This window comes from Crotalus tigris, unplaced genomic scaffold (assembly GCF_016545835.1).
Source record: "Crotalus tigris isolate CLP2741 ecotype Arizona unplaced genomic scaffold, ASM1654583v1 scf7180000018001.1161693, whole genome shotgun sequence".
Classification (NCBI taxonomy): domain Eukaryota; kingdom Metazoa; phylum Chordata; class Lepidosauria; order Squamata; family Viperidae; genus Crotalus; species Crotalus tigris.
In genome coordinates this window covers 386,956-414,145 of record NW_024096766.1, presented here as the reverse complement: position 1 = coordinate 414,145, position 27,190 = coordinate 386,956, and the positions used below count along the sequence as shown (strand labels likewise).

Genomic DNA, 27,190 nt, shown 5'->3' with positions numbered 1-27,190 from the left:
AAAGAGATTCAGGATTTGTGTTCCTCCGGCACCATCTTGGCTGCTTGGCTGCATAAACACATACGTTGTTCAATGACTGTGGAGAAATAATGACTTTCCATTTAAACAGTGGAGCATTCTGCTTAATAATAAATACTCTGCTGACATTGTTAAATGATAGCTTGGTTCTAATAAACCCCATGTTGATCTGTGTGTTGGTTAAAGTGGGTGATTCATCTTCCAGGGCTGCTAAAACTATCGAAAGGATTATAAAGATGGCATGAATTAGGCATCCAAAAAGCAGCTTCCCTCCTGCTAGGCTGCCTATTTTTAAAACCATCAGAAAATATTGGCCATTTATTTAGTCACTGCTTCCCATTATTAGCTAACTCCACTGCTCATCAGGGAAGGAATTTTGTGATGTGCTGTTTATTGAAGCCACACAGTGAAGGCTCTGCCTTACTATCCTTTTCTCTCTTGTATTTGAGTTGAACCAACTACAGTACTATCTTCTTCCCAGTGGCTTGTGTAATAACTGTTCTACTTCATTACATCTGGATGGTCTCTTACCTCTTCAAGCAGCAAATGAAGGTAGCTAAAAAAGATGGACAGTATCCAATAGTTTGTAATTGTTGGATTCATACCTACTAATTCTTGGTGTGGCCAAAAGACATAAAAAATAAATCCCACAATAGCCACTGCCACCTCTCAGGTTGATCTGAAAATATTCACTCACAACATTCTAAGTGAAATCTTTGCTTTTCTCAGACATATCAAATCTTATTTTTTTTAAAAAATCAAATAATGAATCTCCTCTTTTTTAAAACCTGCAAAAGTTTACATCTAAACTAGTAATCATAAACTGTCCTGGTTTCATTTCTAGTTAGTTGACCACCATAGTTGTGGATGTTAGCAAAAATTACCTTCCCAAAGTAGAATACATTTTGCTAGTTAAACAGAAGCCCCCAAAAGCTTTCATTTTATTCACACACTTCTAGGGTTGCTAAAGCTGAAGAAAACTCAATTTCGTTCTTTCTTTGTAAATGACTGTTGAAAGAGGAAATCTAATTATCTTAAAATCTAATTATAGTTCCAGCTACCTGCAAGAAGGAGGTGGGAGATGGCTCCATCAAATTGATTACAGAAGCCGTGTTCAGCATCCTGCTCATTAAAATTCACTGTCCAAGGAATTCACCACCATATTAGTAACTTTCTTTTAAGGAATGCTCCATTTTTCTGAGAGCTTTGCATTATTTGAGGCAGGGGACAATCTGATGCCCCCAAATATTTGAAACATCAATCATTAGCTCAAAAGTGCATGTCAATAGCCTGTGTAATTCAAAAACTAGATTGTTTTCAGTCCTGATATGAGTGCAGCAAGATGCATTGAGATGATGTTACTCAAGGAAATTGTTGCTCAGGTTTCAGGTCAAAACACTAGTACCCTGAGTTCATCCTACAAAATGATTGGCAGTATCTTTAGGATATAAAAATAAATAGCTCATTGCACAACATTTAAGTGCTTCATGAAATTCATTGTTGGACAATTTTATGTGGCTATTAATATGAAATCATTAAAAAGATTACATTAATTTGTAAGTGATAGCTTTACAAATGCATAGTGCCACAAAAACTAGAAGTAGAGCTTTTGTGCAATATACTGTATCTCTATTATGTATTCCTAAGTACCAATTTCTTAGTGCATGGTGACCTGGCATGGTTATCTAAATCATAATATAATTCTGAGCTTTCTTGCAGAATTTATGTTGACTGAATTCACACATTGTGCTATGTCATAATGAGATTTCTAAGGTGATGGCTATAATTTTTGGTGAATTCTTCTCCAGCAATTAGACCAGGCTATCGAGTGAGCCTATATTGGCACTGTGGTTGTATGTTTTGAATTAGCTTGAGAGCCATGTTTTATTTTTGTTTTTAATTTTCATTTTTTTTATTTGTTGTTAAGCCAATCACATGTCAGATGGATGAGCAAACAAGGAAACATAGGCATTGTATCACATAAAATAGCCATTGTGAGTTAGTCCACAAGCAATATCAAAAACAAACCATGGATACAGTCATGCCTCAGTACTCAACTGCTTTAAGACTCATCAATTTGGAGCTCAATGCATTTTCATGTGAACATTTTGTCCCAGTACTCATCATTTGTTTGGTATGCAATGCACAAGCTAGAATTTTTCGGTGTCAGCTGCCTTGTGACAGCTGAAACAAAGTTGTTTGTCATGTGGTTTCTTTGTTACTCATCATTTTTAGCACTCATCGTATCACCTGGAACCAATTAATGACAAGTACCAAGGTATATGCACTGTATATGCATCAGGTCAGATGTGCCTTTTGCATGCCTATGGGAATGCTCTTCTCCTTGGTACTGGCAGGGTCCTCCTGGTTTAACATTTTGGAAAGCTGTGAAGATCTGGCTTTTCCTCTGGAATAGTATAGGATGAAGCTGGAGTTGGAAGAAAGTGTTATGGATTGTATCAAGGGAGTTTGGTTTTGGTGCCCAGTTTTTCTGTTTTCATCATTTTATTATTATTGTATGATATTGTCTTTATATTATGGTTATGAGCTGCCCAAAATTCTGGCTTTAAGATTGGTGACCATATAAGTATTTTAAATAAATAAGTGGTCAACAAAAGAGCGCTTTGTCAAAGGACCTCTTGTTTGATTTGTCATGCCTTGATTCTGCATTTGGCACTCGAATTTAGTTGTATTCAGTAAAGCAATGTCTTTTTACAGCTACAGTAAGCTTAGCATCTGCCCTTGATGACAATGGTTGTGTTCATATGTACACTGAACAATATAGTGCCAAACCCTTAGCATGTTGGTAGTTAATAATGTACCATATCTTGCAAAACCCAATATTAAGAAAATAATTAGTACAACTAGTTAGTAATTAGCTGTACTTGGCTAATCTTGAAAAACTAAGCAGAATTGGACTTAGTTTGTACTAGGCTGAAAAACTATGAGGATAGGCTAGACTGGCAATTTGGAAAAATATTTTGGAAAAAAAGCATCAAGAAACCATTTCTATCTTGTTGCCAAAATATCTGCATATCTATCCATACAGATCAACTGAAAACTCACTTGAAAGAGATTTTGTCATAAACCACATTTAAGTTTAGCAAGGATAAGTATGTCATTTGAAAATATCTTTATAATAACAATTTTGCAAGATTACTGGAAGACATCATCATCATCATCATCATCATAATAACAACAACAACAACAACAAAACAACTGGAGCACCACTTGAACACCATTGGCATTGACAAATTCGCTATTAGTCAATTGCAAAAGGCAGCCTTACTAGGAACTGCTTCCATCCTGCGACAATATCTGTAATACCATCAAACATCCACATCTGTCTATCCCAGGTTCTGGGTAAGGACTCGATAGGTAGAGAAAATGCCAAATCCAGTCTGAACATCTGGCTGACTGTGCAATGATTAATAATAATAATAATAATAATAATAACAACAGTAGTAGTAGTAGTAGTAGTAGCAGCAGCAGCAGCAATAATAATAATAATAATAATAATAATAATAATAATAATAATAATAATAATAATAATGTTGGAAGGGACTTTGGAAGTCATCAAGTCCAACCCCCTGCTCAGGCAGGAAACCCTATACCAGTGGTTCTCAACCTTCCTAATGCCGCGACCCTTTAATACAGTTGCTCATGTTGTGGTGACCCCCAACCATAAAATTATTTTTGTTGCTACTTCATAACTGTAATTTTGCTACTGTTATGAATCGTAATGTAAATATCTGATATGCAGGATGTATTTTCATTGTTACAAATTGAACATAATTCTATTCTATTCTATTTTATTCTATTCTATTCTATTCTATTCTATTCTATTCTACTCTACTCTACTCTACTCTACTCTACTCTACTCTACTCTGGTCTGGTCTGGTCTGGTCTGGTCTACTATTCTATTCTATTTTATTCTATTCTATTCTAATAACAATTTAGGATCGTCTTCTTCCTGGTTATTTGAAAAAGATTCAGTTATAGAAATGACAACTTTCCGATAATTCTCTACATCTCCCAGCTTTGCATTTGGAGTGAAATGAATCCCAAATTGCCCTTAGTATATTTTATTATTTTATTTCAAAACGGTCAGAGAGGAGGGTAATTTCCCTAAGAACTGCCCGCCGTGGTGCTCGAGGAGCTCCTGTCTCTCAGCCCCGCCCCTTTCGAGAAGGAGAGTTCGGGGGGGCAGCAGAGGGAAAGCGTTCTCTTCTCATGGAGGAAATTGGCCTCAGTGGCTCACCGTACGCGAAGCCTTAAGCAGTGTGAGAGTTGGAAGAGCGAGGAGTTCCCCTTTCCATTCCTGCTGCGGCGCTTGCAGCTTTGTGGGTTGGTACTTTCATGCTCACGGATTCGAAACATCACAATGGCTCAGAACGTTCAGAGTGTTACATTGTCTCCTTCCTTCCTTCCCTCTTTGTCCCTTCCTTCCTTTCCTCCCTTCCATTGTTCCTTCCTTCCTTCTCTCTCTCATTGTCCCTTACTTCCCTCCCTCTTCGTCCCTTCCTTCATTCCCCCCCCAACAAGGGGAGGAGGACAGGCTGCCAGAGGCAGAGGAGAGCTCTGCCCAGCTCACTTGCTCAGCTTCACCAGAAAACATGCTGCTTGCTAAGTTAGCAGAAGCCCCAGGATCAGCGCTGGGCTACAGCTGATTCGCACTTCTGTTAAATTAGCAAGCGGCATGTTTTCTAGCAAAGCTCAAGCAACTTTGTTGGGCAGGAGCCAAGGAGAGCTGCTACAGCTGACCTGCTTCTTGGCTTCCCTGCAGAAGCACGGATCAGCTGTAGGGTTCGCCCCGATCCTGGACAAGAGGGAAGGAAGGAAGGACGGAAGGGACAAGGGGAAAGAGGGAGGGAAGGAGGGACAAAGAGGGAGGCAAAGGAAAGGAAGGAAGAGACAAGGGGAGAGAGGGAGGGAAGGAGGGACAAAGAGGGAGGCAAAGGAAAGGAAGGAAGGAAGGAAGGAAGGAAGGAAGGAAGGAAGGAAGGAAGGAAGGAAGGAAGGAAGGAAGGGACAAGGGGAGAGAGGAGGGAAGGAGGAAGAGACCAAGAGGGAGGGAAGGAATGGAAGTTCCAGCCAGCAGAGGCTTGGCAGCCCGGCTGCCGAGGAACAGAAAAGCTCAAAGCCAAGGAGAAGAAGGTGGTGGTTTCCTCCCAAAGGGGGCTCCTTTTCTCCACCCCTTCCCTGGGTTTGTGGGGAATTTCTCGTCACCAACGCTGACAGGTGGTCCTTCGAGCCCGCTGCGAGCTTTCTCATCTCCTTTGCTTCTCCCCCCTCCACTTTCATGAGGATTGTGGCGCCCTTGGGAAGCTGATCGTGCTTTGAAGCTTAGGAGAGGAGGAGGAGTCCCTTCCTCCTTCCCTCCCTCTCTCCCTGTCAAGCCCCGGCGGGCTCGATATGAACGGACGGAAGAGGAGTCGAGGATGGGCAGGGTGGCAAAGGAGACTGGCAGCCGTCGCCAGACCTCCCGGCTGACAAGAGCAAGTTTGGGGGTCACCAGCTGACAGGCGCAGGGGTTGGGTGCTGCAGCGGCCTCCCCTTCGCTGACCTGCGTGCACGAGAAGAAGTCAATCCGGTTGCTGCACAATGAGTCTCTGGGGAGAGCAGGGCCTTACTCTGTGCCTGCGCTCTTCATGCGCCCCCTGCAGGGCACATTTGGTAGAGTTCATGCAGACTGCCGCCAAGCAGCATATTTTCCACAAACAAGTGAGGTGGAGTGGAGAGGGGGGAGAGAAGGCGGTTGACAAGCCCTGCCTAAGACCATCGGAAATATATGTTTTCCGATGGTCTTAGGTGACCCCTGTGAAAGGCTCGTGTGACCCCCAAAAGGGTCGTGACCCACAGGTTGAGAACTGCTGCCCTATGCCATTTTGGACAAAGGCTGTCCAATCTCTTCTCAAAAGCTTCCAGTTGCCGCATTCACCACTTCTGGAGGCAGGTTGTTCCACTGGTTAATTGTTCTGTCAGGAAGTTTCTCCTTAGTTCTAGGTTGCTTCTCTCCTTGATTAGTTTCCATCTGTTGCTTCTTGTCCTGCCTTTAGGCGCTTTGAAAAATAGCTTGACTCCCTCTTCTTTGTGGCAGCCCCTGAGATATTGGAACACTGCTATCATGTCCCCCCTCGTCCTTCTTTTCATTAAACTAGACATACCCAATTCTAGTAGCCGTTCCTTATATGCTTTAGCCTCCAGTCCCCTAATCATCTTTGTTGCTCTTCTCTGTACTCTTCCTAGAGTCTCAACATCTTTTTTACATCGTGGTGATCAAAACTGGTTGCAGTATTTCAAGTGTGGCCTTACCAAGGCATTGTAAAGTGGTATTAATGCTTCATGTGATCTTGATTCTATCCCTCTGTTAATGCAGTCCAGCACTGTTTTGGCTTTTTTGGGCAGCTGCAGCACACTGCTGGCTCATATTTAAGTGATTGTCCACTAGGACACCTCTGTACCAAAATCAGTTCTGTTTGAGTGGGTAGCTCCAAATGAACATCTCTCCAAGTAAACCATGGCTAGAATCTAGCTACAATTAGAACACATGCAGACAAGTTTGTGAAATTCCTGTAAGATTTCAGATCCTTTGTTGATTGACTCAGCCCACATATTGGTTACATTTAGGAACAATATTGTAAAATATTAGAGTATACTGTATCTAAATACAGAACTGGAACAAATAAACTTGGCAAGTTTCACTCCTATCTCATGGATGGATAGAGATCAGATTGCCTGTAAGAATTTCATCTGTTGTGTCACTTGTTATTCATGGTTGGGTAGAAATAGTTTCAAAAGTGATGCCAGGTGTATCTTCTTGCATTGAATGTACTTTATACAAACAAAATCGGATTTTCCTTTGAACAAGTCTTGTACAGAAAAATCAATTTCAGGTTACAATGGCTTTGATTTTTCAAGCTAAAGATCCATTGCAAATGTGTTAAGTGGTGAGGATATAAGGCCACTACATAAATGGAAAATGTAAAGATGCATTCAAATCAAAGTTTAGCTTTGAATCTATGTAATGAACACCCACAAGTCTTGCCAGCTTTTAAGTTTTTCAAATGCATACCATCCTGCAAGGTTTATTTAACCTTATGGCAGTAAATATGGTAGGGCAACATGCATACGCACAAACACATGTACATATTACAGAAGCTATTTTTGTTTCAGCCAAGTTTAATTTCTGGTGATATCTTGGACCAGGCTTAATCCTACTTAGCTTCTGAGCCCAGAGAAGATTATCATGGTGCTGTCACTTTTTGATTACTATTTGTCCCAGTGTGGCTGTTTCTGGGACAGCTTTTCATTTTCATCTTGGATTCTTCAGGATAAAACAAAGTACATGAACTGACTTCTGCAAACAGACAAATTAATCAATCAATCAATCCCCTTTCCCTAACTCTGAATTTATACCTCCTACTTTTATGATGATGTCATAAAATCCAATGATCTCATTTTCATTTTTTCTACAATCTTAACTCAAGTAACTGAGTTTTCCCGTCAAGATTGGAATAGGTTCTTGATTAGATTCATACCCTACTTTTATTTAGGACCTTGGCGTACCATATATAGCACCCTCTCCTGCAACTTCATCTCTACCTTCTCACCCTATTAAGTTATTTGCTCTTAGATACTGGCTCAGAGTCACTGAATGATCTTCTATAGCTGAATAAGGATTTAAATTCCAGTCTTTCTAGTTCTAACTCAATGCATTAACCATAGGGCATGGTAGTAACTGCCCATATTTGTCTCAGCTGTTGTACAGAAAGTTTTTCAGGAATTTTCCATACTTTTTGGTGACTGCATACTTTGCGAAATAGCATATAGGCTGGCACTTCCATAAAGTACCTGGAGTCATTTTTAGCATCTCTTTCTCTCTTTCTTTCTCTCTCTCTCATTCCCTTATATACAAGAATTGTCTTAAAGCAAAAAAAAAAAAAAAAAAAAGCAGCAGCCACCCAATTAGCTAGTCTTGAGCACCTTACACACAAAAATACATAAAAAGCTATTTTTTAAAAAAGCAAACCCATTCAAATTGTCCTGTACTTTCAGTATGGAGAAGAATATAAATTGAAATAATTAAATAAAAATCTATTTCTGTTCTGAAAGCAATATTGACTTAAACTGAGATGAGACTGATGGAAAGGGAATAGATTTTTTTTCTTTTTTTGTGGAGAGACAAATTGCATTATGATGTATGTACAGTTTTGCCAATAATGCATTCATTTTTTTGCCTCATGTAATCTTTTGCTCCTTAATTCCATGCACATTTATCTTCAGCTAAAGTGCATTATGTTTCAGGCCTGTATCATTAAAATAATTTATCTATCAATCTCATTATAAAGACAGCATTAGTTTTTATCTTTGTTTTAAAGTTTTGAGATGGCTTGAACAATACTGAAATTCATTTCGAATGTAAATTCCAGGTACGAATGCCATAACTAATATGACTATGTATCAATCACATTGTTTTCATGAACTGTGAAAAAAGGAACTTAACACAGCATGGTTATTTTTGTGAGCTAAAATAGTTACTTTCAAATAATCAATCTTCAAATATTCTATGCACAGATATTTTTACTACTGTTGATTGAAAAATTTTGTGTTAATAGAAAAGCTCACTTAATACATTGAATTTGTTGTTGTTAGTTGCGAAGTCGTGTCTGACCCATCACGACCCCATGGACAACGTTCCTCCAGGCCTTCCTGTTCTCTACCATCTACATTGAACTAAGCTGAGCTAAACTTGGTTTTGACTTAGGTTTGATTTAACCCAGCTGTTGTTCTTTGTAAACAATGATTTACAGTTTAGTGTATGCAGTGTGAACCTAGACAATGGTGGTTTATTCAGTAAGTCATGGGTAAAAAATGTCTGGGTTATATAAAATGTGTGAACTCAGTCTAGAACAGGTTGTTGTTAAGTCACCAGGAAATTCTGGAAGCTGTATACTTGGCTCAATAGCAGTAACTGTGATAGAAATCTAGGAGTCCTAGTGGGCAGCTATTTAACTATGAGCCAGCAATGTGCTACAGCTGCCCCCCCCCCAAAAAAAAGCCAATGCAGTTTTATACTGTATCAACAGAGGGATAGTATCAATATCACATTAAGTGTTAGTACTGCTTTATAGTGGTCACTACAATACAAAATAGATGTTGAGACTGTAGAAAGAGTGCAGAGAAGAGTAACAAACATGATTAGGTGACTGGAGGCTAAAGCATATGATGAACAGTTGTGGGAACTGGGTATGTCTGGTCTAATGAAGGACTAGGACTAGGGGTAATATGAAAGCAATATTCCAGTATTTGAGGGGTTGCCACAGGAAAAAGGGGATTGTTGACTTATTCTTCAACGCACCAGATAAGAAATAAAAGATACAAGTTTATCAAAGAGAAATCCAGCCTAGACTTAAGGAGAAATTACCTATCAGGGAGAACAGTTTATTAGTGGAACGACTTGCCTCCAGAAATTATGGGTGCTCAATCACTGGAGGCTTTTAAGAAGAGATTGGACATTGTCTGGAATAGTATAGGGTGTGAGCAAGACATTGGACTAGAAGATCTTCAAGATCCTTTCCAATTCTGTTATTCTGTTAATATTACCAGCACATCTGAAATGCACAATATTGAACTGAATTAAAGCTGCTCTAAGTTGAGATAAAGTCTCATTTTAGAACTTCCTCATAAACATATATTGGATTTTGATTGATTATGCACCATCAAATTCTTCTTTACTTCTAGAGATTACCTTAAATAGATTTTCTCCATGATACTCAATCCCCAAATTGGTCTTTCAGGCCTTCCAACAGTAACCGTCTTGCTTTGCTGCTGGTCACCTTCTTTTTCTCTTTCATTTTTTTCTGGTATTGCAGTCTTTTCAAAAGAGTTGGGTATTTGCCTAATCTGCCTAAAGTAGAATAATTTGAATCTAGTCATTGAATCTGGTTCTTGAGTAAGAACTCTGTGTTGATTTGTTTAATGATCTAATTTTTGTTTGTTTTCTTGGTTGTAAATGGTATTCTCAGGAGACTTCACCCAAATCAAATTTCAAAAGCATCAATACTTTAATAATTCTTCAAAGTCCAACTTTCACGTCTAAATAGGGTATAATAATAATATAACAGAGAATGCCATGGATTGCACAATTCTGATCTTTGTAGATATTACACATAATGGCAGTTGAATATCTTTTCAAAAACCTTTATGACTGCTCTATCAAATGCTAGTTTGTGGCACATTTTTATTGCTTGTCCTTTTACTGTTGATGCAACCATCAAAGGCATGCAACCTTCTGTCCTAAAAGCAGAAGCTATCCACTTTATCAATAGTTTCATTGTCAATTCTAAGCCAGCTTGTATCTGTTATTATTAGTTTGCTCTTTATATTTAATTTTAGTCCTTTTTCTCTTTCCTTCTTGACTTTTATTACTAGACTCTGCAGATCCTTTGCATTTTTTGATCATCAGAGTAAGGTTATCAGCATGGTGCAGTGTTACTTCTTCCTCCAGTTTTAAAACCATGCTCACCTTCTTTCAATCCAGCTGTCCTTAATGTATATTTAGCATATAGGCTGAATAAATGCAGATAATCCTTGGGTTACAATGGCAATTGGGACTGGTGTCACTAAGTGATGTGGTCGTAAACCATGTCACGTGAATACATTGCTTACTGATGCTTTGCAGTTCATAAGCTAGTCCACAGCCAGCAACTGACTTCATGCTATATTTGAGCTTCTCCACCTCCTTTATGCAATTTGATGTTTATATACTCCCTCTAGTTCTGTCCATGTATAGAGGCTTCATTTTGATGGTTTGAAGGCAGTTTTAGCTATGAAATCATTGGTGTGGCAGGAACTGATAAGCCGGTCTCCTCCTATAGGTTAAATAAATTTAAATTCACACGGAGCATCCAATTAATTTTGCCACAAAATTAAAAAAGGGGCCAGCTTTGGTTGCTGTATCAGCCATGACCATTCCTAAGTTAGCCTAGTCTCACTGACCTATGATTTAATAATATAATTCATTGCTTGCATTACTGCAGAGGAGTCCAGAGACTGCTGCTAGTATAGAAAGCAGCTGTCCAATTAAGTGAAGTAGATAAATCAGACTATATATATGAGTCCAGGAAACATGGCACTAGTTGCCTTCAGATGTTGAAATTAATCTATAAAGGCCAAAAGGTTCAGGATCAGGCATTTAAATGACTGCCTCCCCCAATACTATCCAACTTAGGATCAGCTGGGGAGATCTATTCTTGTTCCACTGGTAGAATTTTATGGCACCCTCTTAAGAATTTGTCTCCTGAGGGATGTTTGATTGCTCTGTTCCACACACTGACTTCCTTCAGGAAATGATTAAAAATATGAATGGAATAGCTGCTTCTCCAAAAATAGACAGCCTTTAAAAGTTTTAAATTCTTTATTTTGTTTTATTTTTTAATGAGTTTTGTTTTGAATATAGCTGTGCAGAGCTTTGGATGGGGTTCCAAAAAGTTGCTCAAAGAATGTAGGAGCGTAAGCTTGGAACCTGTTGGCAACTCTTGAAAACAGCTGTGCAATTTCAGGAAAGGACATTGCTGCTTTCAGGACTTGTAGACAAATCCATACCTTCATGCTCCTTGAGAATACCTTTTGGGAATCAAGCCTGATAAACTGCACAAGCTTAGCTTTTATTATTTTTTCCCCTTACTTGAATTGTTTTATTGTGGTAGTTTTATTTAAGACGCTCCTCCCTCTTTTCTCTCTCTTTTTGGAGGATGATGAGTATAGAAGCAAGCAAGCAAACAAGTAAATAAGAGACCATAAGCTTCAAATAGCAAAATATTACTTTTATGATATGAAAATTTTTCTTATTCCAAGGTTTTTAAATCATGAAACTCACATTACAATTATAAACAGCAGGTGGCTTTAGGTTCGTCTGAGATCCCAGAAATGGAATAATGAAAAGTGTTAATCCGCCTTCTCAAATAGAGGCACGAATAACTCACGACACACACAGGCAGAAGGTTTTTTGTTTGGATTAGAAAGGACTGTGTGACAGCACCAGTGTTACCTTTTGCAGGCTTCCTCTGCCCAGTATTTCAGTGCCCCTAACTGCAAGACAGGATTAGCTTCAACATATATAGAAGGCACCAGGCTGACATTTTAGAAGTAATCTTTGTCTAGAAATACACACAATAAGCATATAGATGGAGGGATCATTATTGTTATTTGCAGAATTAAATGGTATGTGCTGAAGAGAGCACTAGTTTAAACAATGCTTCCTATATACTTAAAACAGTTAACGTTCATCTATTGACGTACGAATGTGGAGATGATTTCTTATGGCCCTTAAAAGTGAACCAACACATTGCAAGAAACCTTATTGTTCTTTTTAGCATATCCTGGTTTCTTGTAAGTCTTTAATCAGCTGGCAGATTGGAAAATCGCAACTAACTCAACACTTCCCCCATCCTTTTCCTTCCTATTTCCCCATCCTGCTTTTTAATAGAGAAATGCAACTTTTATTTTCTTTTTGCAAGCATGGAACCAATTTTCTGTAATGCCACAAAGCATGAAATCATTCAATAAGACTCCTAGGTCAGTTTCAGCTACTCTGAGAATTCTGCTTTGTTTCATTAAGACCCAGGTTTTGGTCAATTTGGGGTTCAGCTAAATTTTGTGTACTTTCTACCACAAATCAATATTCATATCTTGGGCTTCTTCTGATTTCAGTGGCATCATAGATTTCTGCACTGTAAAATTCACTTTCCTTCCTATGCTTCTATGATCTTCTGATCTAAACACTATCCAGTGATTTTGCTAAAATTGTTGCTGCTCTTATTTAACAACCTCCTCCCACCCAACTCAGAGACAATGCTGTCAGCAAAACAAAAATAACAAAAGTGTATCTGCAAGTAATGTGATCTTCTCTTCTTCAAGTTTCTGTAAATTATCTATAGTTAGTTAGCTCAAATGTTCAGTCTTGATAGGGTAGGCGAAGAGGGGGAAAATCGACAAGAAAACAAGATATAACTAATACCATAAATTGACAAGTTGGACCTTAGAGGTGATCACTATGTCATTTTTTCCCCCAGGCCATCTGAGAAAATGGAAGGAAATGACAAGCTACTGTCCATCTACCATCCACTTTGTATTCTCCTGGTCCTTCTTCATATCAGTTCTGGGCAAGTGAGAGGATGTAGGGCCAGTTATATGCTGAATGTATGCCCTCTGCTGAGTTAGAATGGAGAATCTTGTCTTCCCTCCCTTTCCAGGGGACATTCATGATTTCTGGACAAGGGTCCTTATATATTTCCATTTCTGAAAGAAACCTTGCACTGAAGTTAGGATAAATATTTCTTTTTTTCCCCTTCATACACACATAATCAGTTGAAGAAAAATCCAATATTTCACTTTCTTCTTCAATTTCCCTCCCCCTCTCTTACACGCATTGATTTTAATCACACTACATACAATCTCTATTGCACAAAAACAGGGTTCACATTCAAATTCTCATGTGCAATATAGCTTATTTCAAACTTATTTCAGAGATGTGCTTAGTTATACCAATTCAAAGTGCAAGATTTGTTGGCCCTTCCTAATCATTCCCACCATGACCATTCATGTGCTTTTACAAGATTTAGCTTCTCTTTTCTTCATTTCTCTTCCATTAGAATCATCTTGCTCGCTTATTATTTTCTGAGGATTTTCAATAACCTTGGTAACAAAGACAATTAAATTATCAATTTCAGAAAGTTTCCTTCTCAAAAACAAGGTCATATTGTGCTTCAGCTAACAGATGAATGTTACCAAAAGATATTTCTAGATTACATTGTGATGTTCTTAACAGTACACACATATCACCCCCAACCTGGAATAGTTACTACTCTGGTCTTAAAGCCAGCACTTGTGAGCCTTTCTTCAACATCAGCACAACTGCATGTTCTTATTCTTTGACCTGCCCCACAGAAAAGCAAGCCCATACCAACCCCTATACTGGACAACAGCCTTGCCAATTTCTGACAAAGGTCCTTCCAGATGAGCTTGATGGTGAATTGATAGATGAGTTCAGGACATCACCATTTCCCACCGCTGACTCATTGCTGTGCTTTCACAGGGGTTAATGACCACTTCTCTCATGCTCTCACTGCTATCTCCCACCATTTCTGTGTCCAGGCAATAGCGGGTAGCCATGTGCTCAATGTGAGAACCAACTTTATTCCAGCGCTATTAAAAGAAAAATGGGAAATTAAGATTAGCCTTATGTTATATTTAAGAAGCTCTTCCCATTAAAGTATCAAAGCTACTGCAATGATCAGGGTAGTATTTTTCTGCAGGCAGGCAAAGATTGCTACGGTATCTCTTACTATGCTATGGAGAAAGAGTTTGAGGGAGTTTCAAGAAAAAATGTAGCCTGCCAACTGATACCTCCCCAATTCATAAGGGTTGCCTGGGGAACAGTCTGATCATTGGATCAAACAGAATTCCTAGCTCATACTTTATGATATATAATAGCTGTTGAGTTGTATCAATATGGTAAACAAAGAGAAGAATAATTATTTAAGGAAAGCAAGTGGAAATTCAGTATTCAAACTTCAGGAATTTTGCAAAGTGTTCACAGCAATGCTAATTATAATATTTTGTTGTTGTTCAGTCACTTTTTTGTGATCCAATAGATAATAGTTTACTAGGATTTCTATTAGTGACTGTTTGAGTTGTTCTAAGCTCATCTGATAATATCAGTAACAATATCTAACCATTTTATCTTCTGTCAGCTTCTTTTTAAGAATCTATACAAAGCCAAAGTATTACCAAAATATGTGGAAAATATATTCTCATTGCCCAACATATCCTTTTAAGAAAGCTGCTTCAAAATCTGTCCACTGTTATCTGCATGGATACCAACATGATAAGGATGAAGCAATGGATAGGGATGAAGCAATAAAGCATGTCACACTTGGGGATAAATGTTTCATCTGTGCAATCTTTTGTTGGCAAATGAGACATCATGATGAATCCCATCTGGTTTAGCCTAACCTTGCATCAGTTTTGGAAAAATAATTATAGTTAGCTATTGGACTATTGCCACAACTTTGTTTATAATTGATATGATTTTGCTTTTAACTATTGCCTCTTAAATTTTAAATCAAGCCCAGTGTGTGATATGACTGTCAATAGCATCAGGCATCAACACTGGGCACCTAGGCAATATGATGTGACTAATTTCCAGACCTTAGACATTTTTAACTGTCCTATCCCAAGCAAATCCAAGTAATTTTTGACATTTTCCAAATGATTTTTCAATGGTATCAGTGACCATGTATGTTTTTTTTTCACAGACATTAGTGCTGTTAGCATCTGGCACGGTCCTTCTGGATTAGAATAGCAGATAAGCTCCAGTAAATCAATAAAAAAAATGAACCAAGGAAAGGGGAAAAAAATCTTACATCAATACTAGTACACCATGCTGGAGAAGAATTTAACAACCCTGATCTTGGTCTCACCTGCTTGCCATCCCCTTCTTTGCAAGGCAAAAGCATCACCTGGGAACCTGGAAAGAGGGTATGTATGGACAAGCATAATTGTTGAAAGTGGATTTGCTGGTTATATGTATACGTCCATTCCTGAAACAAAGAAGAATGCATTAAACTGATAGCCTTACTTCTCAGTATATTTCTTTAATTAAATTCATTATATCTTGCATTTTCTCTCTCACTCAGTGTTAATTTCTTTCCAACTACTGATTTCTCACTTTAATAATTAATAATTATTAAATAATTAAAAGAATAGGGTTTTTTTTTTAACAAATTCATTTCTTTGAGTCTATTCACTCCAGTAGGTTTCATCCAGTCAGGACTTTGATGGGAGGATACAAAGTATACTGATTATTCACCATTAGACCTTCATGTGGCTATGTGTGTCACTCTGGGATCTCCTTGGACAACACAGGACTGGAAAGGATCCAGGTATCAAAAAAAAATATTTTATTTATTAAACTGATACGCTCTCATCTTACCTAGAGGTGACTCTAGATGGCTTACAATCAAGTAAAAGAAACAAGACAAAACATTAAAATATTAAATATTAATATTTAAAAATACCATCCTTCCCCTCATCCCTTCTCTCATTTCTGCCAGGAGGACATTAACAACAGCTAACACACAAATAAAATGAAAATAATTTAAAAAGGAATAGAAGCAGTTATAATTTTGTGAGTTCAATTTAAAATGTCTGAAAAGTAACCTGTTTCCTGACAGTGACATGAATACAGGTAGTCCTCAACTTACAACAGTTCATTTAGCGACCAAAGTTACAACAGCACTGAAAAGAGTGACTTATGACCATTTTTCGCAGTTGCGACCTTTGCAGCATCCCCTGATCATGGGATCAAAATTCAGACACTTGGCAACTGGTTCACACTTATGACCGTTGCTGAGTCCCAAGGTCATTTGAACAAGCAAAATCAACAGGGAAACCAGTATTCACTTAACAACCATGCTACTAATTTAACAATTGCAGCAATCCATCTTAACAACTGTGACAAGAAAGGTCGTAAAATGGGGCGAAACTCAATTAACAAAGGTCTCACTTAACAGCAGAAATTTTGGGCTCAACTGTGATCACAAGTCAAGGACTACTTGTATGAACCTCTAGGAACGTAGCAGTCTTCCAAGTTTATGCTAAAGTGATTCGGTCTCTCAGTGTCGAGCTCTGACCCAACAGTTAGGCAGTTAAAATTTAAAATCTACGCACTGTAAATGTTGTACTGGGAACCACTATAGTAATTTTACCCCCAAACTTCATTTCACAGTATTATGTATGATATAGCATAGTTACTATGATTGAACCTTGCTGGATAATTAGTGGGGTTCAGTATTAGAGTTTTTCTTAATATGATACAGAACACAGAAACAAAGACTGTTATTTGCTTTTCTCGTGTAAAACAGTTTTATTGTACAAAGTCTTATTCTATTAGGTTTCTACTTCTATTCTCATTTAATCTATATATTCCTATGTCTATCTCCTATTGCTATGTTCCTATTCCTATGTTAACTAATAGGCATTCCTTCTTTAAATCTTTCCTTCCTCTTCCAGGTCTTCAGTTCTTGTAACCAATCTCAGTCTATTTGCATATGAAAATTCCTTTTCATTCATTTATAGAACTTGCCAAGGGGCTTTTCTCTCCCCTTCCCCTCTCCCAGCACTCAGAGTTCTCTATATCTGGAGCTGATTTGTAGAGAGCATTGCAGTGGGTTTACAGGCTTGATGGGGTTTGCAGAGCCTTGTTTGGGCTCTCAGTTTTGCTCTCTGTTTTGCTTCAGCTGGTCTTGAAGGTCCAAAAATTGAAGTTTTCTCTTCAGTTTTCTCTGAAAACTGCTCTGATATGCCGGCCTTTGGGTAGGAGTTTCTCTTTTCTACATTTCTGCTGTCCTCTGGGCTTGACTCTTTTCCTTAAGGACGTGCTTGTTTTCAGTTCCCAGATCTTTTCTGGGCATTCATCACACCAATCTTGACTACCAATTTCTTTAAATATGTCTCTGCATTATACCTGGCAGGATAAAAAATCTGCATGTATGCCCAGGTCCTAGAGGGGCTCTCACTAATGGTGCTTTATCTGGTGGCCCTTTTTGCTAGATTAGTTGGCCTTCTATAAATGTTTATGGAGATTGTCAGTCATCCAGGGTGCTTTTTCACAAGGATTTATATTCCTTGCAGATAGCTGGTCATTTGCATTCTTTTAGAGAGTTGTTGAGGCCACTTGAGGGTTTGTCTGTGTCCTCAAGGTCACCTGAGTAGTGCAAATGGGTGTGGAACCTTCTTGGAACTGCTGAAAAGACTTTGTTGTAATGTAGACTGAAGGTAGATGATGTTGTATCCCTTCCCCTCTGTTGAGAGAGGGCTGGTAGGTGGTACTGGATCCAGTGCCGGAGTGACCTCATCATCCGATAGGATCAGACGAGAGAAATCGTAGTCCTCTGATCCTGACTCTGATGAGGTGTCCTCTATGAGGTCTGGCGAGCCTGGGCGAAGTGGAGGCTGTGAGGCTGGTGCTTGAGGCAGATGGTGTGGGACAGAAGTGGCTATGAACTGAGTCAGAGCCTGAGTGATCATGGCCTGAACCTGTTCCGCTCCTAAAGGTTGAACCTCCGTGGAGCGGAGTCCTGCTGCCGTGGGCGTAAAGGTGGCTGAAGGCCCCGCCCTGCACTGGCTAGCAGACCCCTGCATCATTAATTCCAATGCTGCCCTGTCAGGATCAGACTGCACTGTTTCTCTAGGACAGTGATTCTCAACCTTTCTAATGCCGTGACCCCATAATACAGTTCCCCATGTTGTGGTGACCCCCAAGTGGGTGTGGCCACCAATAAGAGGGAGTAGGACAGCTAGGGAAAAGGGGAAAAAATGGCGGACAGCATGGTTTGGCGACCCCCGTGAAATGGTCATTTGACCCCAAATGGGGTCCCGACCCACAGGTTGAGAACCACTGCTCTAGGAGGAGATCAGGCCCCTGTTGCTGCGCTGGTCTCTGGATGACTCGATGCTCTGCTTTCCCAGGCCTAAGAGGCCGAGGCCTCCTTGCTCACGAGGAGCCCAATTCGGCCCGGTTAAGATTTAACTGTAGGGCAGAGGCTAAGTGGGAAAGAAAGGAATAGTTCTCTCTCGAATAGATAAGAATTTTATCAGAATAGGCTAATTGGGAAAGAAAGGAATAGTTCTCTCTCCAATAGATAGAAGTTTATCAGAAGTAGTCTGAGCTACGGAAAAAAAAAAAACGTGTCTTAGGAGCAAAAGACTAAGTCTAAAACCTGGACATGGGGACACAGTAGAGGCGTGACTTTAACTCTGACTTAGTCTTATTGGAGCAGCAAGATTAAGACAACCCACTAGTGGAGTCTCCATCCAATCATGCTGGAGAAGACTTTGTTGTAATGTAGACTGAAGGTAGATGATGTTGTATCCCTCCCCCTCTGTTGAGAGAGGGCGGTTCAGTTTTGACACAGATGACCTCTTTACAAGCCATAGTATCTCCCTGCAACACAACAAAAGGCAGTTCTAATATATTTCTCCTCTGAGTATTGGAAAGGTATCTCATAATGTCTGCCCCTTGCTACCTCAGAAACTGGATTTAGAGAAGGGATTCAATTCCTTTAAGGAGCACTATAAGTTCCTTGAACTCCTCTCTTCATATTGTTCTTTCCAATCTGTCTTTCTTTAAGCAGTCTCTTTGCTCAGTTTCCCTTCATAAACTATCTTTCTCCTCTTTTCTGAGAGCTTTCCTTTGCCCTTCCTCTTATCTTTTAGCCATCAGTTGTCTTTCCTCTTGCTGTCATAGCAGATGCCTCCTCACCATACTTATCAGGGCTTCAGATGGATCATGGTTAACTGCCAGGGTTGGCCCTCCTTCCAGATTACAGTCCACCCTCTTTCTCTATTTCAAGCTGCCTTATGTACGTTGTTGATGAGTCATGTGCTGAGATACTCCTACTTGCCTCTAGATCTCAAACACTTTGTCTCCCAGTCAATTTGCCCTCTACAGCAAGATCACCCTTTCCTTTTTCCATGCAAGTCTTTTATTCTTTATGTTTGGATATTGAACTATATCCCATCATTGCCACCATTTGTTAGAATTTTCTTCATGTGGTACAGTACACAGCAACAAAGACTGTACCTGTTTTTTTTCCCCACACAAAATGACTTTATTGAACAAAATTAAACTTCTATCTTCCTGTTACTATAAGTTTACAATTATTCTATTTCTGTTCTTGTTTAAACTATACATGTATTGGAATATATGAATGACCTTGGAGAAAGAGAGGAGGAGTGCTGTCTGGAAAACAATGAGATAAAAATGGCAGGAGCCTGCAGTCAGTGTCTCTTTAACAGCCACAGAAAGAAATTAGGAAAGACCTGCCCAAATGGATCAAGTAGTTAAAAAGTAGAGGTGGGAACTCTGTGCCTTCAGACTTTCAAGTTTCTGTTAATGTAGCCTTACAATAAAGTAGAATTAATTCATCTTGTCACATTTCCTGTCTGATTTTCTTGGGAGGGCTGACAATACATTCCTATCTCTCTGTTTCTTTTCCGATGTTAACACTATGTTTCCTTATCTTAACAATTTCTTCTTCAAATCTTTCTTTTCCCCAGGTCTAACCAATCTCAGTCATTTGCATATCAAAACCCCTTTTCAATCCTTTATAGACTTGCAAATTGACTTTTCTCTCCTCACCTCATTGCCCCCTTCCCAGCTCTCTGTTTCTGGAGCTGGTTTATAGAGCTCTGCATCTGGGCTGCTGTACACTCTGGGTTTGTGGGATTGCTTGGATTGGCAGACTCTTGTTCAGGCATTTTTCCTCCCCCAACTCTCAGCTGGTGTTGAAGATCCAAAAACTGAAATTTTCTCTTGCTGTCTGAAGACAGCTGTTGAGCTGCTTGCCTTTGGGTTGCTGTTCTCTGGGCTTAATTCTTTTCCTTGACATATCCATCCTTGGCACACTTCTTTTCAGTTCCCTTTTTCTAGAACAAACTCTCCAATTAGGGAAAGGGTGGAGCTGTTTTAACCTTTCTTCTCAGGTGGCACCAAAACTCTGGTTCCTGGACAGGAATTCAATGTTCCATAGACACCCCTTATCTAAGTTACTCTGCTTAGATTCATATGAGCTAGAGATAGAGATTCATCAGGAAAGATATTGAGTCAACTAAGATAATCATTTTGTGTTTTTAATCAATCCAAACAGTCTAGAATAAATGTGCATGTTGTGATACTAAGTGAAGGAACTGCAGAGCTAATTCCCTTTTATTTCTTGACAGTGCTGCTGAAATGAATTGCAAATAATGAAATGCTGCAAGTTCAGGCACCTACCCCACACCACAGCTTCTTCTTGTGTGCAATCAACTCACAAAAAGATTTCCCCATCTTCCATTTTTAAGCTTCTGAATAGGTTATGGAAGCTGATTGTTGAAATTTTGAAAGGGATTGATATTTTCCTTCTGGATGAATGAACAAGGGTAATAAAGAGGTTTCTAACCAGTGTCTGTTAAGATTACAGTGTTAGGAACAAAACAAGGGTAAAACAAGGACATGGTTGGATAAAGTCACTTCTGCCCCCCCATCCTGCCCCCTTCCTTCCCTTAGCAAGTAACATCTCTTAAGAAGTGATTTCTATATTTATATCTAGGGTTACCATCTGGTTCACATCTGATTAAATGGCAAGGAAGAGAAAAGGGTGTGATGCAGGCAAAAGCAGACATGCTAAGAACAGCCAAAGATGACACTTCACATTCATTTCTAGAATTCATTTTGATGCTGAGGAGCAGTGACAGGTGTCACCTTGAATGATTTTAGAGCCTTGAAAAATAGTCCCTAGCCCCTGACAGGGTTAATGCAGTTGAATTTTCTGTAGAGAAAATAGTTAGCATGCAAAGTCTCTTCTTGGAGCATGAACCTTCTCACACCTCCCTCCTCCTCTTCTTCCTCTATTTTCTCGAAGGCCCTTCGCACTCAATTTCAGCACTTTTTTTTCCTTCTTTTTTAACCAGAAACAGGCTTGTCTTCTGACAAGCTGAAATGCCTTTGCAACTATGCCATGTTCCTCTGCAAATATTCTTTCCACCAGATATACAAAAGGGGTTTTCAAAGCCCCCTTTACCACATCTGGTGAAGGCAGTAAGAGAAGCATCATTGTTAGGTTAGTTCTTCATGGTGAAGACGCATCCATTTAAAGAAAGAACGGAAAAGGGTTAGGGACCAAGAGAATCTCTCTGCATTGGCATAGGGTGAGTTAAAAAGACAAGCAAAAATGCCCTTCTGCTAACACACTACCCTAAGATGCCCTTTCATTATCTGGATTATACAATGGTTGGAAAAGAAGCATTTAGTTTCTCTTTCAGTTATTGTTCCCAAAGAAACATTATGCTTCTTAACTGGTAGCCATTCAGTTAGATTATGGAGGACAAGCAATGGTTACTGATGGCTTCCAATGTGGCCCACTGTGTAAGATAACCTCATTGTCCTGGAAATGCTGTATTTCATAGCACAACAATGTGCATTCCTGGCAATGCACCATTCAGCTATGGGGGAGTGGGGAAGGAGTGGGGGATTTGAGACAGAAATAGAGAAGTGGATGCATTTAAGTGGTTCTAGTTTTTTTGTTCTGATTCATTCAATGGGACCTGACAAAATTCCTTACTGCACTATCCTATGATTCCTTCACAAACGTAATATTGATCTTCATAGTCCTTTTGTAGGTGTTCAAAGGGTCTCCTGTCAAACTAATCATTGCAAACATTCTTGTCCATCATTGTCTCTAAATTTTTCTTGGGAATTACACAGCTAGAAGTTCACTATTTGCAATGAGTGCAGTTTTCTTCCAAAGGTGCAGCCATACGGGCACATTTCTTGCATTCCTTGCCTTACAAACCGCACTCTTCCTAGCCCTTTCAAGTGCTGAGTGATGCAACTCTTTGGGGGCAGGCAATGTGAAGAAATGATCCCTTCTCCCAGGCCTTCTCCATCTAAATTGCAATCAGGAAAGCAACAGGATTGGAAAACCACAAGTGTGACAGAAAAGATACTGTGCTGGAATGACCTTTTCTGTGCACCTTCTTCTTCTCTCAGATAAACAGCATCTTTGGCTTCCAGATTCTCTCTAGATGAAGCTTGATGACAACCACATGCTTGGGGGAGTGTAATAGGTTTATCTCTGCAAACAATCCTTTATGCACTCCCTGAAGCATACTATAGAGATACTTGGCACAGGGTAGGCACCCAATAGTTCTAGCATCAGTACGAATCTTTTCACAAGTTCAAATAAAAATATCACACTAGCTAACTGGGTGATGATTCAACCCTGTGACAAGGGATTCTGCAAGGCAGGCTGTGGAGTACAGGGGGACAGGAGGGGGGAGGGGAAGGGGAAAAAGGAGGAGGAGGGATGGAAGATGTAGAAGAAGAAGTAACAACAACAACAATAATAATAATTAAAGATTTCAGTCCCGCCAGCTTACAGAATGACAGCTTTTCTCTGAGACCTTATAGAATCATTTCACTGCTGCTGCTGCTGCCACCAATGTGTTGAAGGGTATCCAGGCCTAACAGGCTTCTCATTCCTTTTCTAAAGCTTGTCAGGTTTCTTGGAACTGCTAATGATTAATGGGTTTATTAAATGAATCCCAGATTCAGAAATCTGTTCCAAGAAGGTTACTGCAAACTTTAATATCAGCTGATGCTATGCTCTAATGGAAAGCCAGTGCATCAGCCAAACAGTGACATCTTCATTAGACAAAAGCAGGGCAAAATTATGATCAATTATTTACCCTCCAATGCATCTCTTTGGCAAACTGCTAAGTCAATCAATTGCCTTTCACAAATGAGACATAAACAAGGCCAAGGAAGGCCAAACAGTGTGCTCAGTCCCAGGAGTCTGCAACTCTATGGAATAAGAGATTGCAAACCACTTTCTGCAGATGCCAGGAGGCAATTATTTGCTCAGTGGAAAAAGAATGACTGTGAGGAACATGATTGATCCTTATTTCATGATGTATTTTGTGGAACATTTTTTCAGGATGAGAACTGAAGGTAGCCAGAGAAAGGGATTGTTAGGGGACTCTGAGCAAAAGGAGTGCAAATTCTTCACAAATAATAAATAAGAAATACTCAAACACATAATAAAACCACTGGCTCAGATGTATCTGAAAAGGCATCAGATCCTGTTTGTCTCTTAGGATAGCTACATGCTGAGGCAGCAATAACACAGCAGGAAAGCTCTCCTGCTTTCACACCATTTTTTTTTATTTTACTCAGTAAACTTTAATGTTTTGATTTTCCTCATTTTCTCCCCTACTATTTCTTCTGCTATATTTTTTAAACCTTTCTTTACTGTTTTGTTGTTGTAGTATTTGAAATAATTAATCCCAATAATGCACGGATTGGAAAAATGAAAAGATAAATATTCTTAGGTAGGTAAGCACTGAATAGATCCAGTTTCACTAGCCTCTTTCTCTCTCTGGATAGCCACCCCCAATTTGACACTTCCAGATGTGTTGGGACTGTAACTCCCATAATTAGTAGCTATTATAACATTTGTGGGCTGAGTTTTGGATAATTACAGTCTCAACACATCTGGAAAGTGCTTTGTTATAAAAGATTATAGTGGAAGAAACATTAACACTAACCTGGCCATAGTAGAACAGGAAATTCTTCTACGTTTTTCTCAGACACAATTCACTTCTACTCTCAAAGGCAAACTGTACTTGAAAACTTCAACTATCTGTCTCTCTCTCTTCTCATTCATAAAATGTTTCAGGAAATTGCAAGCAGTAATACAATGCTGACTTATCCTTTGGGGAATTTTTACCAGGCCTGTTTTTAAAGAGTTTTGGAACTGAGAAAATACATAAATATGTCAGTCGGACTTCCATGTACTTTTCCATGTAAAGTACACAGCCTGATGTAAGAGCCTTAGAGTTCTTATTCAAGTTTGCATGGCTGTCTTATTTTCTGAATTGGTACCTCTGGAGAACAGCAGGTTTTTCAAGGACACAGCTCTTCCCAGAGGGGATTCTGAGGCTCTAAACACCATACAGTATTATATCCCTTGGAATTAGAAAATATTTCCTACAAAGTCATTTTTGCAGATATTTTAATTATTAAATTATTTGGTACTGGAAGCTTCTTGGAGGGAAGTAATACAAACTTAAAAGCACCCTGTGACTTTAAAAACAAGTCACCATAAAGAGCAAGATCCCTGCTGTATAAGCTGTCATTATTTATTTATTAGGCTAATGGCTGGCTAATGGCCCCCAAAAAACAAGGGAGAGAAAGGCTAAAGTGCTGTAGCAGCATGAATGGCCCTTTCCTCATTCTCTTGTGAACCCTGACCACAGCAAGCTAAGTAATAGCAACAACAGTTTAGTCTGAATAACAGCATATAAAAAAAATTCTCTTTGGCTTTCTGCTTTATGTGGAATTTTCTTCCTCTTGGACATTCATTAAAGCCAGAGGCTGGACTCCTTTCCATAAATCAAAAAGATCTCCTTATGGGTCTTTGTTTAATTATGGGTACTGCTGGCAGAAAAGGCTCTAATGTGTAATATTTCTCCCCACCATTAATTTGATTGTGTGTCTGAAACATATTTCCTAATACTATGGAGAGCCTCCAGTTATTTCTACATGAAAACTGTTTTAAAAAATGAACTTTTTATACTGAAGATATTGTACTGAGATGAACAGAGTGACTTTGCATTCTTCAGTGACTGCAACAGGATCACGTGGATCACCCAGAGAAAATACAGAGAACGAAACCTATTGTCTGTCATATTCCTAGATATACAAAACAATAATTCCTCTCCTACTGAAACTTCACAATGAAGGAAGGCCCCGTTTTCATGAATAGTTGTCAGTCATTATTTTTTTTCCCCTAAAGTTGAAGTACATATTCAGTATTCTTACATGAAAAATATAATTTTTACAAGGGTGGAGTGGGAAGACAGAGCATACCTTGGGTGTTCCTAGGGTTGCAAAGTGGCACCTAATTGTTAATCTGCTCCAAAGAATACTCTCTGATTGACACTGCATATTTTCCTTTTGCTAATTGGGGGAGAATGAGATAAGCTTCATTAAGCTCCTTTTACTTTAATAGGCAATTTAATATTGAATGAATGCCGAGTATGAACTTCATATAGTGCTGCAATTCAGTACATTTTTTTTAGAAGTAGGAAAAAGAGTGAATAGGTCTAAAAGATGGGAGAAGAATTATGGGCCATAATAGCTTGCTTTTAAGTACAAATGGGTCTGGGATGAGCTCTTGTTGAGATTTATTCATATAAGAGAGAATCAGTGCTGGGAAAGGACTGGGGAGACTTAGCTTCAAATTCACCTAACTATTGAAATTCACAAAGGGGTGATATAGGTCAATAAGTGCCAGTCAGGATAACCTACCTCACATGATTGTAGTAGGCAAAATGTGAATGTTAAGTACTGCACTTTGAACTCCTGGAGGAAAAGTAGAATATAAATCTAAATAACAAATAATACAGGATATTTCTGCTGGAATGACCAAAGTCCCTTACAGTTTTGATTCTTGGGATGCTAAGAACATTCAAGATTCTATGCACCCCAAGCATTACTGCTAATATAGATGTTTGAGTCTGAAAAGGAACAGATTTGTAAATAATGTCCCTGGCTTCATGGGAAGACTTATTACAAGGCAACTTCTTTGCACACAAAGTGATCTGCAGATGATAAAGTTACATTCCAGAAAAATACTTGTTGTTGTTGTTGATTGCGAAGTCGTGTCCGACCCATCGCGACCCCATGGACAACGTTCCTCCAGGTCTTCCTGTCCTCTACCATCTTCTGGAGTCCATTTAAATTCACTAGCCATGGAATATTTGTTGGGATTGTGACAGCTTACAGACATATCTCAAGGAAGAATCTTTTATACATAAATATTTTACCACTTAGCTACCAAGTAGGAAATCAGCTCACATCAGTTCTTCTAATCTGATTCAAAGAAAACAAATACACTATTCCAAAGAACAATTAAAACACAGATTATCTAAACATTATCCAAGGTAATCAGTCCTCTGCTTATAAATAATCAGCATCTCAACGACAAGCTTATAAACCCAAGATTTCTGTGGGCAAGGAGTGTTAGGAAAAAGAAGATTTTTAAAAATATGCAAGCTTCTATAGGTGTCTTCAGATATTACATGAAATATATGCATTTCCTATTCTTTCCATAGCCAATTTATTTTCTCCAGCCTGACCCCCTGGAAATGTGTTGGTATAGGTTGATTGGAAAGTTTGGAAGTTGTAGTCCAAACACATTTTTTTTTTTTTTTTGCTGCTATCAGTAAACCTGAAATAGGTTGGCTTTTGGAAGTCTTGTTTATAACTCTGCTGGAAACTAGAATAATTCCCTTATAACAAAGGGGGCTTGGGTAGTGCACCCTGGTCATCTTGAATTTCATTCTTAGCCAACATATATAGCATGGAGTACTTCATTATGCGTTAAGCTCATGGGACAAAGATTTTTTTTAATGACCCTGCTATTTGCATTCCATCACTGCTTGGGTATTTTAAAAAATCTGATTTGTTTATGCCATCATTTTGCTGATCTTTCTTCTTTGTACATTTCATCCATATTTTTGAACTTTTAATGCTATTTTTTTCTTGAGTGCCTTTAAAAAAAAA

At 39.0% G+C, this 27,190-nt stretch overlaps 1 protein-coding gene and 1 long non-coding RNA gene across 2 annotated transcripts in view; one reads left to right on the top strand and one right to left on the bottom strand.

The window, feature by feature from the left end:
* The first annotated feature begins 435 nt into the window (after nt 1–435).
* Nucleotides 436–27,190, top strand: LOC120309359. The gene is made up of 4 exons (XR_005557068.1): nt 436–570; nt 15,339–15,561; nt 15,836–15,965; nt 20,806–27,190. It is a non-coding gene; the product is annotated as an uncharacterized LOC120309359 (long non-coding RNA).
* Nucleotides 11,826–27,190, bottom strand: part of GALNT14 (polypeptide N-acetylgalactosaminyltransferase 14) — a 336,775-nt gene continuing 321,410 nt past the window's right edge. The window contains exons 14-15 of the mRNA XM_039346512.1: nt 15,504–15,623; nt 11,826–14,226 (exon numbers count right to left, since the gene is read on the bottom strand). Of these exons, the coding sequence (XP_039202446.1) occupies nt 14,068–14,226; nt 15,504–15,623 (279 nt within the window). The 3' untranslated portion in view covers nt 11,826–14,067. The remainder of the gene's footprint in view (nt 14,227–15,503; nt 15,624–27,190) is intronic.